The sequence below is a fragment of the Rhinoraja longicauda genome, chromosome 5 (genome assembly GCF_053455715.1).
Source record: "Rhinoraja longicauda isolate Sanriku21f chromosome 5, sRhiLon1.1, whole genome shotgun sequence".
NCBI classification, from domain to species: domain Eukaryota; kingdom Metazoa; phylum Chordata; class Chondrichthyes; order Rajiformes; family Arhynchobatidae; genus Rhinoraja; species Rhinoraja longicauda.
Genome location: NC_135957.1, coordinates 2,045,710 through 2,066,656, shown reverse-complemented (window position 1 = coordinate 2,066,656; position 20,947 = coordinate 2,045,710). Strand labels below are relative to the sequence as shown.

Here is a 20,947-nt window from a genome sequence, read left to right as displayed (position 1 = left end):
ACTTGACTCCATTCAGATAATAATCTGCCTTCCTATTCTTACCACCAAAGTGGATAACCTCACACTTATCCACATTAAACTGCATCTGCCATGCATCCGCCCACTCACACAACCTGTCCAAGTCACCTTGCAACCTCATAGCATCTTCCTCACAGTTCACACTACCACCCAGCTTTGTATCATCTGCAAATTTGCTAATGGTACTTTTAATCCCTTCATCCAAGTCATTGATGTATATTGTAAATAACTGCGGTCCCAGCACCGAGCTTTGCGGTACCCCACTAGTCACTGCCCGCCATTCTGAAAGGGACCCATTTATCCCCACTCTTTGCTTTCTGTCTGTCAACCAATTTTCTATCCATGTCAGTACCCTACCTCCATTACCATGTGCTCTAATTTTGCCCACCAATCTCCTATGTGGGACCTTGTCGAAGGCTTTCTGAAAGTCAAGGTACACCACATCCACCGGCTCTCCCCTGTCAATTTTCCTAGTTACATCCTCAAAAAATTCCAGTAGATTAGTTAAGCATGATTTCCCCTTCGTAAATCCATGCTGACTCGGAACGATCCTGTTACTGCTATCCAAATGCTCTGCAATTTCGTCTTTTATAATTGACTCCAGCATCTTCTCCACCACTGATGTCAGACTAACTGGTCTATAATTTCTCGTTTTCTCTCTCCCTCCTTTCTTAAAAAGTGGGACAACATTAGCTACCCTCCAATCTACAGGAACTGACCCTGAATCTATAGAACATTGGAAAATGATCACCAATGCGTCCACAATTTCTTGCGCCACCTCCTTAAGTACTCTGGGATGCAGACCATCAGGCCCTGGGGATTTATCAGCCTTCAGTCCCATCAGTCTACCCAAAACATTTTCCTGCCTAATGTGGATTTCCTCCAGTTCCTCCGTCACCCTAGGATCTCTGGCCACTAGAACATCTGGGAGATTGTTTGTATCTTCCTTAGTGAAGACAGATCCAAAGTACCGATTCAACTCGTCTGCCATTTCCTTGTTCCCCATAATAAATTCCCCAGCTTCTGTCTTCAAGGGAGCCACATTTGCCTTGACTATTTTTTTCCTCTTTACATACCTAAAAAAGCTTTTACTATCCTCCTTTATATTATTAGCTAGTTTACCCTCGTACCTCATCTTTTCTCCCCGTATTGCCTTCTTAGTCATCTTCTGTTGCTCTTTAAAAGAGTCCCAATCCTCTGGCTTCCTTCTTTGCTATGTTATAATTCTTCTCTTTTATTTTTATGCTGTCCTTGACTGCCCTTGTCAGCCACGGGTGCCTCTTACTCCCCTTAGAATCTTTCCTCCTCTTTGGGATAAATTGATCCTGCAACTTCTGCATTATTCCCAGGAATACCTGCCATTGCTGTTCCACAGTCTTCCCTGCTAGGGCCTCCTTCCAGTCAAATCTGGCCAGCTCCTGCCTCTGTAATCCCCTTTGCTATACTGTAATACTGACACTTCCGATTTTCCCTTCTCCCTCTCAATTTGTAGAGTAAAACATCATATTGTGGTCACTGCCTCCGAATGGCTCATTTACCTCGAGTCCCCTTATCCGTTCAGGTTCAATATACACTAAATCCAGAATTGCCTTCTCCCTGGTAGGCTCCAGTACAAGCTGATCTAAGAATCCGGAGATCTCGGAGAAAACCCACGCAGGTCACGGGGAGAACGTACATACTCCGTATAGACAGCACCGTAGTCGGGATGGAACCCGGGTCTCAGGCGCTGCATTCGCTGTAAGACAGCAACTCTACCGCTGCACCACCATGCTGCCCAAATCCAGCATGTGTTCTGGATTAGTACATGTGTCAGGGGATATGGAGAGAAGGCAGGAGAATGGGGTTGAGAGGGAAAGGTAGATCAGCCATGATTGAATGGCGGAGGAGACTTGATGAGCAGAATGGCCTTCTTCTTGCGTTTGAGGCAGCAGAAGTTATGTAACGCCCTCCACGTGCTGTAGCCAGTGCAATGTGGTGTTGTCGAGGGCCGTGAGGTCTACCCCTCCACCAGGGGGACGGAGGACAGTGCAGTCGAAAAGGCCGTGCTGCGCTGTTTGCTGGTCTGCTCCACACACCCAGGCTGCTGATGGACGCAACCCCCAACGATGCATGTTGGCATTCGGCAGCGTCTTCGCCCCCCCCCCGAATCGCGGTGCTTGGGTCGGCCCGCTGCGGACCTTTCACCGTCCGGCGCGGCCTAAAATAGGCCGCGGGATTTTCTCCGCCCGGTGGGGGCTTCAATGTCGGGAGCCACGACCGCCCCGACGTGGCAACTTCAACAGCCTGACCGCGGAAGAAGACGGCAGGGGAAGAGAAAATACATTCTGGCCTTCCATCACAGTGAGGAGGTGACTGGAGGAGACTCACTGTGATGGATAGTTCTTTTTTTTGTTTTGTTTTGGTTTGTGATTGTGTGTGTTATTGCTTATTTTTATTGCTCTTATTGTTGGACTGTGGGTAACGGAATTTCGTCCAAAAGACTTGTTTTTTTTGGATGACAATAACGGTTATTCTGATTCTGATTCTGATTCTCAGCCGGCCGACCCCTGTGCGGAGCCGGTTCAGGGCAACCCACTCTTTGTGGGGCATGTCCGAGCCGGGTGGGGCTGTGGTGTTCGGTGCGACAGTGAATTGAGGAGGTGGCGATGTCTGTTCCCAGCTGGTTCTCCATGCTCCTAGTATGTTGAAACCGGAGCCACAGAGGGTCGCTGCATGACGGGAGAAAGGGTGACGAGACGACAGGCGTCGAGGTCCCAGTTGCTGTGAATCCTGGGCGAGGTGGTGCAAAGGATGTTTGGCGTCCGATGGGGCCTTGTACACCAGCCTGTGAGTGAAGAACTCTCTGCGAAGCTTGGCGGGTGCGATACCTGCGAGCATCGACAGGAGATCCGTCGGGGTAGGGCGTAGGCAGCCAGTGATGATCCGCATGGTGTCGTTGAGGGTGGCGTCTAGCTTGCTGGTGTGAGCGCTGCGGCACCATGCTGGGGCGGCGTACTCAGCGGCGCTGTACACGAGTGCAAGAGCACTGGTTCGAAGCACTGATTCTGCTGCTCTGGCTCATGAAGTCATTACCTCCGAATTTTAAAAAAAAAATTCCATGTTCCAGCATTTGCTGTCACTTACATCTCGGACCATTCGAAAGCTGGTCTGAGTCGCAGAGAAGGTGGGACATTGGGAGCAAAAAAAAGGGAATATCTGTAACGGGTAGCTTGATTGTGCTTCTGATAATAAACTCACAAGGTGGCGGCACGGTGGCACAGCAGTAGAGTTGCTGCCTTACAGCGAATGCAGCGCCGGAGACTCAGGTTCGATCCTGACTACGGGCGCCGTCTGTAAGCAGTCTGTACGTTCTCCCCGTGACCTGCGTGAGTTTTCTCCGAGATCTTCGGTTTCCTCCCACACTCCAAAGACGTGCAGGTTTGTAGGTTCTTCAGTCTGAAGAAGGGTCTCGACCCGAAATGTCACCCATTCCTTCTCTCCCGAGATGCTGCCTGACCTGCTGAGTTACTCCAGCATTTTGTGAATAAATACCTTCGATTTGTACCAGCATCTGCAGTTATTTTCTTATACAGGTTTGTAGGTTAATTGGCTTGGTAAATGTAAAAATTGTCCCTAGTGGGTGTGGGATAGTGTTAGTGTGCGGCGCGGACCCGGTGGGCCGAAGGGCCTGCTTCTGCGCTATATCTCTAAATCTAAAAAAAAGGTATTGGGTTTATTGATTGACGTTTCAAAATCTCTTGGTATTAAAAAAATAGAATAGTCTCCGGTTGAAGAATTGTTCTCTTGAACCAGAGGTTATAAAATTGAGACTTTATTTTAGAGGCAAGGCTGACATTTCAGTGCAGTACTGAGAAAATTCTAAATCTCTCAGGTGAGACAGAAAAGCCCAGCATCATGTTGAAGTAAGGAAGGAGGTCTAACTACGTATTGGCTACGTATTGGCAATACACATTGACCGTCAGCAATAAAATGGGCTGCCAGTCCAAAAGATCACCAAAAGATATCAATCTTTTGGATTTATGTTGTCAAGCTGGAAAGGATGCAATAGACAATAGGTGCAGGAGGAGGCCATTCGGCCCTTCGAGCCAGCACCGCCATTCAATGTGATCATGGCTGATCATTCTCAATCAGTACCCCGTTCCTGCCTTCTCCCCATACCCCATGACTCCGCTATCCTTAAGAGCTCTATCTAGCTCTCTCTTGAATGCATTCAGAGAATTGGCCTCCACTGCCTTCGGAGGCAGAGAATTCCACAGATTCACAACTCTCTGTCTGAAAAAGTTTTTCCTCATCTCAGTTCTAAATGGCCTACCCCTTATTCTTAAACTGTGGCCCCTGGTTCTGGACTCCCCCAACATTGGGAACATGTTTCCTGCCTCTAACGTGTCCAACCCCTTAATAATCTTATACGTTTCGATAAGATCTTCTCTCATCCTTCTAAATTCCAGTGTATACAAGCCTAGTCGCTCCAGTCTTTCAACATATGACAGTCCCACCATTCCGGGAATTAACCTAGTAAACCTATGCTGCACGCCCTCAATAGCAAGAATATCCTTCCTCAAATTTGGAGACCAAAACTGCACACAGTACTCCAGGTGCGGTCTCACTAGGGCCCTGTACAACTGCAGATGGACCTCTTTTCTCCTATACTCAACTCCTCTTGTTATGAAGGCCAACATTCCATTGGCTTTCTTCACTGCCTGCTGTACCTGCATGCTTCCTTTCAGTGACTGATGCACTAGGACACCCAGATCTCGTTGTACGTCCCCTTTTCCTAACTTGACACCATTCACATAATACTCTGCCTTCCTAATAATTTGCAGAGAAGATTTACGAAGATATTGCCAGGACTAGAGGGTGTGAGCTATCGAGAAAGGTTGGGCAGGCTGGGACTCTATTCCTTGGGGCGCAGGAGGATGAGGGGTGATCCTATAGAGGTGTATAAAATCACAAGTGGATTAGATCGGGTAGATGCCCAGAGTTGGGGAATAGAGAACCAGAGGACAAAGGTTTAAGTTGAGGGGGATAGATTTAATAAGAACCTGAGAGGTAACGTTTTCATACAAAGGGTAGTGTGTGTATGGAATGAGCTGCCAGAGGAGGTAGTTGAGGCAACGTTTAAGAAACATTTAGACAAGGTACATGGATAGGACAGGTTTAGAGGGATATAGGCCAAAAGCAGACTGGTGGGACTAGTGTAGATGGGACATGTTGACCGGTGTGGGCAAGTTGGGCCTAAAGGGCTGTTTCCACGCTCTACAGCAAATGCTAGAATTCTGAAATAAAAATAGAAAATGGCACAAACACTCAGAAGGTCAGGCATCATCTGCGGAACGAGGAACAGAGTTACCATTTCAGGGTCGGAGCATCCAACGAAGGGTCTTTGACCTGAAACATAGCCTTTGTTTCTCGTTCCAGAGATGCTGGTTGACCTGGTGAATACTCCCAGCTATTGTATTGTTTAAAAAACAAGCTTGTTGTTGTTCATTGGATCCCCTGTTTGCACAATATTTGCCATTTTTTTACATTATAACTGTCACCACAATCCAAATAAAGTTTGTAATGTGCTCTTATTCTGAAACCATCCAACCTGTTCCCACAACCACTATCAAAAGGGTACGATCCACTCTCTTCCCAAGACTAGGTCAACCAACACTGGTCTGATTTCCTGTTAAGATAATCTTTTATCAATATACGAAGGTTAGTGGTTTTGCAGATAGTGAAGATGGTTGTGAACGATTGGAGCAGGATCTGAATCGATTGGCCAGGTGGGCGGAGGAATGGTTGATGGAATTTAAACGTGAGACGTTGCATTTTGGGACGTCGAACAAGGGCAGGACCTGCACAGTAAATGGTAGGCCTCTGGGTAGTGATGTGGAGCAGAGGGATCTGGGAGTACAAGCGCATGGTTCCTTGAAGGTCGAGTCACAGGTAGATAAGGTGGTCAATAAGGCTTTTGCCATTTTGGCCTTCATTAGGCAGAGTATTGAATATAGATGTTGGGAGGTCATGTTGCAGTTATATAAGACTTTGGTGAGACCGCATTTAGAATATTGTGTTCAGTTCTGGGCACCATGTTATAGGAAAGATATTGTCAAGCTTGAAAGGGTTCAGAGAAGAGTTACGAGGATATTGCCAGGACTAGAGGGTGTGAGCTATAGGGAGAGGTTGAGTAGGCTGGGTCTCTATTCCATGGAGCGCAGGAGGATGAGGGGAGATCTTATAGAGGTGTACAAAATCATGAGAGGAATAGATCGGGTAGATGCACAGTCTTTTACCCAGAGTAGAGGAATCGAGGACCAGAGGACATAGGTTCAAGGTGAAGGGGAAAAGATTTAATAGGAATCCGAGGGGTAACTTTTTCACACAGAGGGTGGTCGGTGTATGGACCGAGCTGCCAAAGGAGGCTGGGACTATTCCATCGTTTAAGAAACAGTTGGACAGGTACATGGATAGGACAGGTTTGGAGGGATATGGGCCAAGCGCAGGCAGGTGGGACTAGTGTACCTGGGACATTGTTGGCCAGTGTGGGCGAGTTGGGCCGAAGGGCCTGTTTCCACACTGCATCACTCTATGACTCTATAGATGCTGATTAACTACCAGTATACTCCCATATTGGTGCCACTGCATTTCATTTCAATTTTTCTGATTAATTTATCAGTGACGTTTGAAAAAAAAAAAAAGCAAGACAATAAAATAGTTGAATAAAGCTCATCATTCATATCGCAACTCAATCACCTCACCAAATTCTGAATGGCCCTTTGAGTTGTGAGAAAAATCAAATAATTCTGCATTTGCTTTGAAACTTGAACAAAACTATAAACATGCACAGCAAGAACTATATCTCACGCTGATAAATTGTTTCTTTTTTACAATAATAAATGTCACAAAAACATGTTAAAGATGCTTTATTTGTGTAGTAAAATAACTTAAATGCTTCACAGATTTAAAATGAAACATTGATGTTTTATGTGTAATGACCATAAGACATGGGAGTGGAATTAGGCCATTTGGCCTATTGAGTCTACTCCGCCATTCGACTGTGGCTGAATTATCTTTCCCTCTCAACCCTATTCTCCTTCCTTCTCCCCGTAACCTTTGACACCCTCATTAATCACGAACCTATCAATCTCCGTTTGAAAAATACCCTATGACTTGGCCTCCACTGCCGTCTGTAGCAATGAATTCCATAGATTCACCACCCTCCGACTAAAGAAGTCCCTACTCATCTCCATTCTAGTAAAGTAATCTATGTATACACCGATCAGCCAAAACATTATGACCACCTGCCTAATATGCTGTTGATCCTCCGTGTGCAGCCCCATACGCAGCAGGGTGCGAATCACTGTGTATTGTGACACATTCCTCCTGTGACCACCATTAACATTTTCTGTGACTTGTGCCACCGTCGACCTTCTGTCGGTTCGGACCAGACGGGATAGCCTTCGTTGCCCTCGCGCATCGATGAGCCTTGGGCGCCAAACACCCTGTCTGTCGCCGGTTTGTGGTTTGTCCCTCCTCGGACCACTGTCGGTCGGTACTCACCACTGCTGACCGGGAGCACCCCACAAGCCTTGCCGTTTCACAGATGCTCTGACCCAGTTGTCTGGCCATAACAATTTGCCCCTTGTCAAAGTCACTCAGGTCTTTACTCCTGCCCATTTCTCTGCATCCAACACGTCAACTTCAAGAACTGACTGTTCACTTGCTGCCTAATATATCCCACCCCTTGACAGGTGCCATTGAAACAAGATAATCAATGTTGTTCACTTCGCCTGTCAGTGGTCATAATGTTTTGGCCGATCGGTGTATATAATTTACATTTTTGTGTGGTGGTGTCTTAGTCTATGTGCATGTGAGGCTGCTGATAGCGGGATTTTCATTGTACCTGTACCTCACCGTACTTGGGCACATGACTTGACTTAATGGAGGTAAAGTACATAAATTTAGGCAGGGAATTTCAGAGGTTGAGTTCACAACAGCGGAAACATGGCAGACAACAACGAAGCAATGAAAATGGGGGAATTTGCAAAGATCCAGAATTATGGTGACATGAATAATCTGCACTGTTATAAGACTGAAGGAGGTTAGACAATAGACAATAGGTGCAGGAGTAGGCTATTCGGCCCTTCGAGCCAGTTCCTGCCCTCTCCCCATACCCCCTGACTCCACTATCCTTAAGAGCTCGATCTAGCTCTCTCTTGAATGCATTCAGAGAATTGGCCTCCACTGCCTTCTGAGGCAGAGAATTCCACAGATTTACAACTCTCTGACTGAAAAAGTTTTTCTTCATCTCCGTTCTAAATGGCCCTTATTCTTAAACTGTGACCTCTGGTTCTGGACTCACACAACATTGGGAACATGTTTCCTGCCTCTAACGTGTCCAACCCCTTAATAATCTTATATGTTTTGATAAGATCCCCTCTCATCCTTCTAAATTCCAGTGTATACAAGCCTAGTCGGTCCAGTCTTTCAACATATGAAAGTCCCGCCATTCCGGGAATTAACCTAGTAAACCTACGCTGCACGCCCTCAATAGCAAGAATATCCTTCCTCAAATTTGGAGACCAAAACTGCACACAGTACTCCAGGTGCGGTCTCACTAGGGCCCTGTACAACTGTGCACAGTACTCCAGGTGCGGTCTCACTAGGGCCCTGTACAACTGCACACAGTACTCCAGGTGCGGTCTCACTAGGGCCCTGTACAACTGCACACAGTACTCCAGGTGCGGTCTCACTAGGGCCCTGTACAACTGCAGAAGGACCTCTTTGCTCCTATACTCAACTCCTCTTGTCATGAAGGCCAACATTCCATTGGCTTTCTTCACTGCCTGCTGCACCTGCATGCTTCCTTTCAATGACTGATGCACTAGGACACCCAGATCTCGTTGTACGTCCCCTTTTCCTAACTTTGTTGCAGAGAGCAGCAAAGTGGCGCAGCGGTAGAGCTGCCGCCTCACAACGCCGGTGACCCGGGTTTGATCCTGTCCCTAGGGAGTTTGTACGTTCTCCCCGTGACCTTGTGGGTTTACTCCGGGTGCTCCGGTTTCCTCCTACATTCCAAAGAAATGCTGGTATGTAGGCTTATTGGTTTGTGTCGATTGTTCCCAGCCTGCAGGATAGAACTAGCGTACGGGTGATCAATAGTTGCCGTGGTCTTGGTTGGCGGAGGGCCTGCTTCCATACTGTATCTCGAAACTAAACTAAACTAAAAGACGAATCAGAGAAAAATTGCGTACAAGGACGAGATATTGGAAAAGTTGACAAGTGAAATAAGAAGTGTCCTAGCAAAAAGAATAGGAATAAAACCAGACATTCAAGAAAATTAGTTTGAAGAAAAATATATTGACTTCTCCTCTCGATTTTTACCATCGCATGCTTCTCAACACTTTGTTGGAGAGGAGGGGCGGGAAACACAAGATAGGGCGGCACGGTGGCGCAGCGGTAGAGTTGCTGCCTTACAGCGAATGCAGCGCCGGAGACTCAGGTTCGATCCTGACTACGGGCGCCGTCTGTATGGAGTTTGTACGTTCTCCACGTGACCTGCGTGGGTTTTCTCCGAGATCTTCGGTTTCCTCCCACACTCCAAAGACGTACAGGTTTGTAGGTTAATTGACTGGGCAAATGTAAATATATTGTCCCTAGTATGTGTAGGATAGTGTTAGTGTGCGGGGATCGCTGGGCGGCGCGGACTCGGTGGGCCGAAGGGCCTGTTTCCGCGCTGTATCTCTAAATCTAAAGTCAGTTGTGCACCCCCACAATTGAATGTCCAATAGATCGATGTGTGGGTTAATAAATGAAGAATTATTGATTTGGGAAGAATGGACAATCTCAGAACCGCACCTCAGCAAGGATCCATGCCTTCCAGCGACACAGGAAGAAACTAAAAATGGAAACCGAGACTAGAGGGATGTCACCTCTTTGAAAGTGTTGCTTTTTCTGGTGGCAGAATTATTATTATTTTTTTAAAAAAGACGTTACCAACCTTCTCTGTCAAAGAAGCCCTGAAGTGCTTTCTTGGGGTCTTTGATGTAAAATGCTTCTTGGTCTTCCTGGAATTCAATGGAATAAGGGTTCTCTTCACTTTCATCCTCCACAGCATCCTCCACTGTTGAAATATTTAAAAAACAATCACTGATCTGGCAGGCACCATCTACTTTATATGATAATCCGCTGAATAGCAAATCACTTGCTGCTTTGGGAGATGCAGTCAACTGTCTGGTGAACTTTAACCACAGCCATCAAAAGTAAATGGAAGAGACACAAAAAACTGGCGTAGGTGTGTGCTTGTTGGAATTTGGGTGGGGGTGAGGGGAGTGTCGAGCAAATGTGGGAGACAGGGAAAGACTTAGATGATTGCTTTGTAATTAAGTTCCCAATTCAGTTTGATGATGACACTTTAACTCATCAGCTCGTCCTATTTTTAATTTGAGACACGTTTTGTTCCCTATAGGGGGTATTATTTTGTTTCATTCGTTTTACTTATTTATTAAAAGTGTGTTGGGAAGTGAATGGAAAGTTGCCAGTTTCTGGATACCCCAGCTGCTTTACAGATCTGCAGTCAACTGAAGCATTTGGACCTCATAACGTTGATAGCACTCCACAGTATAACAAACTCAATTTTTGAGAAAACCTTGGGTCTCAGGACCCCATATCACAATCATCGGGCTTTACTGCTGAACAGGCAAAGCTAAAACCAACTGTATACAAACTCCATCAAAGCACGGTGGCACAGCGGTGACACAGCGGTAGAGTTGCTGCCTTACAGCTAATGCAGCGCCGGAGACTCAGGTTCGATCCTGACTACGGGCGCCGTCTGTACGGAGTTTGTACGTTCTCCCCATGACCTGCGTGAGTTTTCTCCGAGATCTTCGGTTTCCTCACACACTCCAAAGACGTACAGGTATGTAGGTTAAATAAGAAAATAACTGCAGATGCTGGTACAAATCGAAGGTATTTATTCACAAAGTGCTGGAGTAACTCAGCAGGTGGAAGGGTCTCGACCCGAAACGTCACCCATTCCTTCTCTCCCGAGATGCTGCCCGACCTGCTGAGTTACTCCAGCATTTTGTGAATAAATACCTTCGGTATATAGGTTAATTGGCTGGGCAAATGTAAAATTAAAAAATTGTCCCTAGTGGGTATAGGATAGTGTTAGTGTGCGGGGATCGCTGGGCGGCGCGGACCCGGTGGGCCTGTTTCTGCGCCTCATCTCTAAATCTAAATCTAAAAAAAGCACAAAAGTGCTGGAGTAACTCAGCGGCATCATCTGTGGAGGGAATAGCATTCGCAGTTCCTCGTGACTACAGACTAGCGTGCCCAAACTTGTAACGAGGAGGCAGTAGGATGGTTTATGGCTAAAGGAGTGCTTCGACAAAATCTTTCTGGGTTAAAAGACCCCGATTCTGGACACAAAAGGAACTGCAGATGCTGGAATCCTGATCAAAACACTAAGTGCTGGAGTAACTCAGCGGGTCCGGCAGCATCTGTGGTGAACATAGATAGGCAACGTTTCAGGTCGGGACCCTTCCTCGGATGCTACTTCAGACGTCTCGACCCAAAACCTTGTCTGTCCATTCCCTCCACAGATGTTGCCTCACCCGCTGAGTTACTCCAGCACCTTGTGTTTTGATGAAGATTCCAACATCTGCAGTTCCTTTTGATTATAGTGTGCTCAGAGTCAGGGGCTTATTTAACAGACAGATTTAGATGAACACTTCTTTAGTCTCATCCTCTTACTATCGCCTCTTTTCAACTTTGTTAAACCAGGCATTCCTCTAGTCTAGACACAAAATGCCGGAGCAACCCAGCAGTTACTTGAGACTGAAGAAGGGTCTTGACCCAAAATGTCACCCGTTCCATCTCTACAGAGATGCTGCCTGTCCCGCTGAGTTACTCCAGCATTGTGTGTCTATCTCCGGTTTAAATCAGCATCTGTAGTTCCTTCCTACAACAATTCCTCTGGTCTGTCTACCCTTCCTAAAGGCCTGAGCCAAATGTTAATGAGAAACAAACAGCCAGTTTTGAATAGAGACGCAAGAGACTGCAGATGTTGGAATCAACACCATATTTTAATGGTGGAAAGATGGAAACGCAAGGAACTGCAGATGCTGGAATCTTACACAGGGCACAAAGTGTCAGAGTAACTCAGCGGGTCAGGTATAATCGTTGGAGGGCATGGATAGGCAACAATTTGACTCACGAGCCTTCTTCAGATTCAGGTTCTGAAGAAGTGTCCCAACCACAAAATGTCGCCTTCCCATGACCTGACACGCTAAATTACTCTAACACTTTGCGTTGAATGGTAGGAATGTATGATTAATTAAACTTTTCAAATCCAGATCTTTGTGCATGCAATCAAGATGTTCCAAGTGCTGGGAAGTGGTTGAAAGTTCAGAGGGGAATGCCATTTAGTCTCTTGAGAGACAGCCATTAAATTATGGGCGGCACATTGGTGAAGCTGCTACCTCTCAGCGCCAGAGACCCAGGTTCGATCCTGACAGCGGGGGCTGTCTGTACGGAGTTTGTACGTTCTCCCTGTGATTGTGGGTTTTCTCCGGTAGCTCCGGTTTCCTCCCACACTCCAAAGACGTACAGATTTGTAGGTTAATTGGCTTCGGTAAAAATTGTAAATTGTCCCCAGCGTGTAGGATAATGCTAGTGATCGCTAGTCGGCATGGACTCGGTGGGTGGAAGGCCCTGTTTCCACGCTGCATCTCTAAATTAAAGTCTAAACTGATGTAAAGTAGATAATAACTGATCTAAATCTTCACATCACTTGTTCGGAAAGGTTTAGACGGACACGGGCAAAACGCGGCCAAATTAGACAAACTTAGATGGGCATCTTGGTTAGCATGGATGAATTGGGCTTTGAGTCGTTTCCATGCTTTCGTTTAATTTAGATTAGAGATACAGCCTGGAAACAGGCCCCTTGACCCACTGAGTCCACACCAACCAGCCGAGCAGTATCCTACACACACTATGGACAATTTACAAAAAAACAATCATCCTGCAGAGCTTCACGTCTTTGGAATGAGGGAGACCGGAGCACTCAGAGAAAACCCACGCGATCATACAAACTCCATACAGACAGCAACCGTAGGCAGGATCAAACCTGGGTCTCTAGCGCTGTAAGGCAGCAACTCTACCACTGAGCCACCGTTCCGTTGTTAGGAAAGATTTAGCGGGACATAGACAATAGAAGCAGGAGGAGGCCATTCGGCCCTTCGAGCCAGCACCGCCATTCAATGTGATCATGGCTGATCATTCTCAATCAGTACCCCGTTCCTGCCTTCTCCCCATACCCCCTGACTCCGCTATCCTTAAGAGCTCTATCTAGCTCTCTCTTGAATGCATTCAAAGAATCGGCCTCCACTGACATGAACAAAATGCGGCCAAATAGGACTGGCTTAGATGGGCATCTTGGTCAGCATGGGCGAGTTGAACTGATGGGCCTGTTCAAATGCTCTATAAAAAAGAGGACTGGAACGTCGCCCATTCCTTCTCTCTCTCCAGAGATGCTGCCTGTCCCGCTGAGTTCCTCCAGCTTTTTCGTGTCCATCTTCCATGCCCTGTGATTCTACTTGGCGTGATGACCCTGCACGGTTGACGACTGCACCTACCTATTCCCCAAGAGCACCCGGATGCAGCTTTGCCCACAGGCTTCCTTGGCTGCTCCACTGACTCAGACATGGCGTCGTCTTCCTCGTCGGAGTCTTCCCCGAGCATCCTTTTCTCCAACCGCTTGTGCTGCCGGTTCATTTGCTTCATCTCGGTCACGGTGAATTCAGATTCTGCCTCCTCGTCCTCTTCTGGCCCCTGCATTCGTAGATGTTTTCACAAATTTTTTAAAAAAATAGCGTTAGGTCACATTGGCCAATATTAACAGTTTGAAGTTATTAACTTTAATATTAACAATATTAACAGGAGCACTTCAACTCCCCCTCCAACTCCCAGTCTGACCTTTCTGTCATGGGCCTCCTCCAGTGCCATAGTGAGGCCCACCGCAAATTGGAGGAACAGCACCTCATATTTCGCCTAGACAGTTTGCAGCCCAGCGGTATGAACATTGACTTCACCAACTTTAGATAGTTCCTCTGTCCCTCTCTTCCCCTCCTCCTTCCCAGATCTCCCTCTATCTTCCTGTCTCCACCTATATCCTTCCTTTGGCCCGCCCCCCTGACATCAGTCTGAAGAAAGGTCTCGACCCGAAACGTCACCCATTCCTTCTCTCCCGAGATGCTGCCTGACCTGCTGAGTTACTACAGCATTTTGTGAATAAATACCTTCGATTTGTACCAGCATCTGCAATTATTTTCTTATATTAACAGTTTGAAGACATTTTTTAGAGAAACAGCACAGAAATAGGCCCTTCGGCCCACCGTGTCCGCGCCGACCAGCGATCCCCGTACACTAGCGCTATCCTGCGCGCTTGGGACAATTTACATTTTTTACCGAAGCCAATTAACCTAGAAACTTCCTTGTTCCCAATGTTGGGGGAGTCCAGAACCAGGGGCCACAGTTTAAGAATAAGGGGTAGGCCATTTAGAACAGAAATGAGGAAAAACTTTTTCAGTCAGAGAGTTGTGAATCTGTGGAATTCTTTGCCTCAGAAGGTAGTGGAGGCCAATTCTCTGGATGCAGTCAAGAGAGAGCTAGATGGAGCTCTTAAGGATAGCGGAGTCAGGGGGTATGGGGAGAAGGCATGAACGGGGTACTGATTGAGAATGTAAGAAAATAACTGCAGATGCTGGTACAAACGGAAGGTATTTATTCACAAAATGCTGGAGTAACTCAGCAGGTCAGGCAGCATCTCAGGAGAGAAGGAATGGGCAACGTTTCGGGTCGAGACCCTTCTTCAGACTGATGCCAAGAAAGCAGATGTGGCTGTGGTAGCGAGTCTGTGTCAAAATGTGGTCGTAGAGCAGGAGAAATCACAGAGGGGGAGCAGCGAGAGAGCATGTTGCTAAACTCTCGTCGAAGGGAGGAGGAGAACTTCTTCAAAGTGGACATACCTTGAGGAGAAATCGCAGTGGAGCAACAAGTAGTGAAGGAAAATAACTGCAGATTCTGGTACAAATCGAACGGATTTATTCACAAAATGCTGGAGTAACTCAGCAGGTCAGGCAGCATCTCAGGAGAGAAGGAATGGGCAACGTTTCGGGTCGAGACCCTTCTTCAGACTGATGCCAAGAAAGCAGATGTGGCTGTGGTAGCGAGTCTGTGTCAAAATGTGGTCGTAGAGCAGGAGAAATCACAGAGGGGGAGCAGCGAGAGAGCATGTTGCTAAACTCTCGTCGAAGGGAGGAGGAGAACTTCTTCAAAGTGGACATACCTTGAGGAGAAATCGCAGTGGAGCAACAAGTAGTGAAGGAAAATAACTGCAGATTCTGGTACAAATCGAACGGATTTATTCACAAAATGCTGGAGTAACTCAGCAGGTCAGGCAGCATCTCAGGAGAGAAGGAATGGGCGACGTTTCAGGTCGAGACCCTTCTTCAGATTGAGAATGATCAGCCATGATCACATTGAATGGCGGTGCTGGCCTCCTCCTGCGTCTATTGTCTATTGTCTATAAACCTGCACGTCTTTGGAGTGTTGGAGGAAACAAGAGCACCCAGGGAAAGCCCACGCGGTCATGGGGAGAATGTACAAACTCCATACAGACAGCACCCATAGTAAGGAGCAAACACAGGTCTCTGACACTTTACGGCAGCAACTCTACCGCTGCCCCACCGTGCTGCTCTAATAACAAATTCAATAATAAAACAATTGCCATATACTCTGGTTTAGTAGTTAACAAGTGGACCTGTTGGGCCCAAACCTCTCCTGCATTGGTGCAGCACCCCTCCTCCCCCCCTTCCCCTCCTCCCCCCCCCCTTCCCCTTCCCCCCCCCACTCCATCCCCCTCAACCCTCCTTATCCTCCCTCCTTGATTCACAACTCTCTGACTGAAAAAGAGTCCCCCTGACTCCGCTATCCTTAAGAGCTCTATCCAGCTCTCTATTGAATGCATTCAGAGAACTGGCCTCCACTGCCTTCTGAGGCAGAGAATTCCACAGATTCACAACTCTCTGACTGAAAAAGTTTTTCCTCATCTCAGTTCTAAATGGCCTACCCCTTATTCTTAAAATGTGGCCCCTGGTTCTGGACTCTCCCAACATTGGGAACATGTTTCCTGCCTCTAACGTATCCAATCCCTTAATAATCTCAATTATTAATAATTCCCACAATAAAGCTCTGTTGTTATATGTTTCAATAAGATCCCCTCTCATCCTTCTAAATTCCAGTGTATACAAGCCTAGTCGCTCCAGTCTTTCAACATACGACAGTCCCGCCATTCCGAGAATTAACCTAGTAAACCTACGCTGCACGCCCTCAATATCAAGAATATCCAGAACCAGGGGTCACAGCTTAAGGATAAGGGGGAAGTCTTTTAGGACCGAGATGAGAAAACATTTCTTCACACAGAGAGTGATGAGTCTGTGGAATTCTCTGCCACAGAAGGTAGTTGAGGCCAGTTCATTGGCTATATTTAAGAGGGAGTTAGATGTGGCCCTTTTTGCTAAAGGGATCAGGGGGTATGGAGAGAAGGCAGGTACAGGTTACTGAGCTGGATGATCAGCCATAATCATATTGAATGGCGGTGCAGGCTCGAAGGGCCGAATGGCCTACTCCTGCACCTATTTTCTATGTTTCTATCCTTCCTCAAATTTGGAGACCAAAACTGCACACAGTACTCCAGGTGCGGTCTCACTAGGGCCCTGTACAACTGCACACAGTACTCCAGGTGCGGTCTCACTAGGGCCCTGTACAACTGCGCACAATACTCCAGGTGTGGTCTCATTAGGGCCCTGTACAACTGCACACAGTACTCCAGGTGTGGTCTCACTAGGGCCCTGTACAACTGTACACAGTACTCCAGGTGCGGTCTCACTAGGGCCCTGTACAACTGCACACAGTACTCCAGGTGTGGTCTGACTAGGGCCCTATACAACTGCAGAAGGACCTCTTTGCCCTCTGCTCTTCAAGTGCATGGGCCAGATACCTCCTGACACAAAATAGTCCACCGCTTACGAACACCTTCAGCTGCTGAGACCCTTAGTTCCACCAAATTCAGCTGCTGAATATCCCTTAGAACCCTTTCTACTTCAAACCTACTTTTGCGTTGTGAATCTGTGGAATTCTCTGCCACAGAAGGCAGTGGAGGCCAATTCACTGGATGTATTCAAGAGAGAGTTGGATATAGCTCTTAAGGCTAACGGAATCAGGGGATATGGGGAGAAAGCAGGAACGGGGTACTGATTCTGGATGATCAACCATGATCATATTGCTCGATGGGCCGAATGGTCTACTCCTGCACCTATGTTCTATGTTTCTAGGAGACATCATTTTTAATCACTTGTATACATACCTTCCCACATTAGTGGGAGAGTCTAAGTTCATAAGTGATAGAAGCAGAATTATGCCATTCGGCCCATCAGGTCTACTCGATTTGTACCAGCATCTGCAGTTATTTTCTTATACATATGGTTGATCTATCTCTCCCTCCTAACCCATTCTCCCGCCTTCTTCCCATAACCCCTAGTCTAAGACCAGAGGGCACAGCCTAAGAATGAAAGGACATACCTTTAGAAAGATGAGGAGGAATTTCTTGAGTCAGAGGGTGGTGAATCTGTGAAATTCATTACCACAGATGGCTGTGGGGGCCATCATTGGGTAATTTTAAGGGGCAGATTGATAGGTTCTTTGATCAGTACGGGTGTCAGGGGTTATGGGAGAAGGCAGGAGAATGGGGTTAGGAGGGAAAGATAGATCAGCCATAATTGAATGGGGGAGTAGACTTGATGGGCCAAATGGTCTGATTCTGCTCCTATAACGTATGAACTTATGGTTCAATAACAACCTTTAAATATCAAAGTAACTCTACATGCTGATGCAAGGAAATGCAGATGCTGGTTTACGATAAAAACAACACAAAGTGCTGGAGTAACTCAGCGGGTTAGGCAGCATCGCTGGAAAACATGGATGGGTGACGTTTCACAGAGTGCTGGAGTAACTCAGCGGGTCAGGCAGCATCTCTGGAGGACATGGATAAGTGACGTTTCGGGTTCGGACCACGCTTCCGACTAATTGCCATGGAGCAAGGGGGGGGGGGGGGGTTGTTTGGAAGGCTGAGAAGAGGTGGTGGGCAGGACAAGGCCTAGCCAGTGAGAAGTGAATACATGCTATTCGTCAGTTTGAAGAAGGGTCCAGACCTGAAATGTCGCCTATCCGTGTTCCAAGAGATGCTGCCTGAGCTACTCCAGCACTATGTGTCTTATGCGGCTTATATTCTGGTCTTGCGTATTGTCTGGGCAGAATGGTAGATTATGTAGGTTTAGCAGAAATGTATCTACTCCCTACTGCCCTTCTATGAAGCAAGTTGCCAGTGTGCACAAAATGTAGACAAAGTAAGTAAAATAACTGGTGAAAATCTGCTCTCGTACCTTAATCTACAAGTCACTGGTCTATAGAATAAGCCGTGTAAATATATGCTGCAGTAAACATTTCTTGTTGAATATTTTTCTCACCACTGCTAACAAGATTCAATGTCTGCTCTGCACCTGGTTGTCTTTATATTCTGAGCACACTTTACGAGATGCAATCAAGCCGAACATCGCAGGGAGGTTCTGTGCTAATCTTGATTATGTCAGAATGTTGTACCAGGAGCTTCCTAACAAGGGTGATGTACAGATGAATGTAGCTGTGTCAATCCTGGCTGTGCGAGATTTTATCAATACGTGCCCTTCACTGGAGCTGAATTTATTGGTGAACCGCTGAGGATGACACGGAGCAAGGGCAGGATAGCGGACTGTGAAGCAGATAGTGATAAATTGCCACCCAATATAAACAAGCTGGTGAACAGTCACAGTTGAGATAGGACAGAAAGTAATAAGAGATGATGCATTCTGGAAGAAAGAGTGAGCATGGCAATATAAAATAAAGCATGCTGTTCTCAAAGGAGGGCAGGAGCAGAGAGACCCAAGTTCAGTTTAGTTCAGCTTAGAGATACCGCACGGAAACAGGCCCTTCGGCCCACTGAGTCCGCACCGACCAGTGATCCCCGCACATTAACACTATCCTACACACACTAGGGACAATTTATTTTTATACCACGCCAATTAACCTGCAAACCTGCACGTCTTTGGAGTGTGGGAGGAAACCGGAGATCACAGAGAGAACCCACGCAGGTCATGGACAGCACCCGTAGTCGGGATCGAACCCGGGTCTCTGAAGCGGTAAGCGCTGTAAGGCGGCAACTCTACCGCTGCGCCACCGTGCTGCCCGTAAGTGTGAAGTGTCATTGAAAGTAGCAGACATAAGGAACTGCAGATGATGGTTTACAACAAAAAAAAACCCACACAAAGTGCTGGAGTAGCTCAAACAGCATCTCCGGAGGACATAGATAGGTAACTTTCTGGTCGGGACCCTTCTTCAGAACGTGCTAGGGCATATTGAAAAACCAGTTAGTACACCGTACAAAATTCAGCTTTGTTGCTCGAGTATACAAGCAAAGAAGATACCTTTGTAAAACACTCGGCCAGTTTCAGCATGACTGGATGGCAATCAACAAAAAGAGCTGTTCACTGTAGCTTGGTAAATGTACCGAATAGTGAAAGGCTTGGATAGAGTGGATGTGGAGAGGATGTTTCCACTAGTGGGAGCGTCTAGGACCAGAGGGCACAGCCTCAGAATTAAAGGACGTTCCTTTAGGAAGGAGATGAGGAGGAATTTCTTTAGGCAGAGGGTGGTGAACCTGTGGAATTCTTTGCCAGAGCTGTGGAGGGCAAGTCAGTGAATATTTTTAAGGCAGAGATAGACAGATTCCTGATTGGTACGGGTGTCAGAGGTTATGGGGAGAAGGCAGGAGAATGGGGTTAGGAGGGAGAGATAGATCAGTCATGATTGAATGGCGGAATAGACTTGATGGGCCGAACGGCCTAATTCTGCTCCAACCACTTATGATCTTACGCGACAATAAACTAAACTAAACTAAACAGAGTGCTGGTGGAACTCAGCGGGTCGGGCAGCATCTGCGGAAGGAATGAATAGGTAACGTTTTGGGGACGGGACTCTCCTTTGGACTGATTGTGGTCGGGAGAAGAAAGCTGGAAAAGAGACGGGGGCATGACAAAGCCTGGCAAGTGATAGGTGGATACAGGTTTGAGGGGTTTTGATTAGCAGATGGATGGTCGATCACTAGACATGGAAATGAGACAAAAGGGTGACAGAGAAGTCCCTTCTAGCTTTCTCCTGCCTTCCACAATCAGTGCAAAGAAGGTAGTCCCACTCCACCCCCCCCCCCACCCCCCGAAATATTGCCCTCTCTCCATTCCCTCTACAGATGCTGCCTGATCTGCTGAGTTCATGTCGCACTTTGTGCTTTGTTTACTCAGGTTGCCGGCATCTGCAGTTTGTTGGGTCTCCCCCTAGCATGTAGTATCCATTTCTGGTAACCATATTGTAGCAAGGAAGGGGAGGCACTGGTGGTATGTGCAGAGTAGATTTAAGGGCCTGTCCCACTTAGGCGATTTTCTAGGCTGCCGGCGACTGTCATAGTCGTAGCAGGTCGCCGAAAAACCGGCGACTGGACCCCCCCCCCAAGACAATATCTATGACAAGCTACAACAACCTACCACCTAGTCGACGTCAAGCTACCGACAACCAGCGATCCAATCGTCGCGACTTAGGACGTCCACCTACGACAACCCACGACCACACAGGCGACAACCCACAACAACCTACGTCCACCCGCAACGAGCTACGACAAGCTACGGCCCTGTCGGCGACAACTGAGGACAACGGAAGACAATTCACGTCATTTTGACACCGGTACCTGTCGCCGGTTGACGTAGGTCGACCTAGGTAGTCGCCAATAGAATTCACC

General features: G+C 47.2%; 1 protein-coding gene across 1 annotated transcript in view; it reads right to left on the bottom strand.

Moving 5' to 3' along the window:
• The window catches only part of slc4a1ap (solute carrier family 4 member 1 adaptor protein), a 209,883-nt gene that overhangs the window by 159,711 nt on the left and 29,225 nt on the right, over positions 1-20,947 (bottom strand). The window contains exons 3-4 of the mRNA XM_078399941.1: positions 13,641-13,836; positions 10,004-10,126 (exon numbers count right to left, since the gene is read on the bottom strand). Of these exons, the coding sequence (XP_078256067.1) occupies positions 10,004-10,126; positions 13,641-13,836 (319 nt within the window). The remainder of the gene's footprint in view (positions 1-10,003; positions 10,127-13,640; positions 13,837-20,947) is intronic.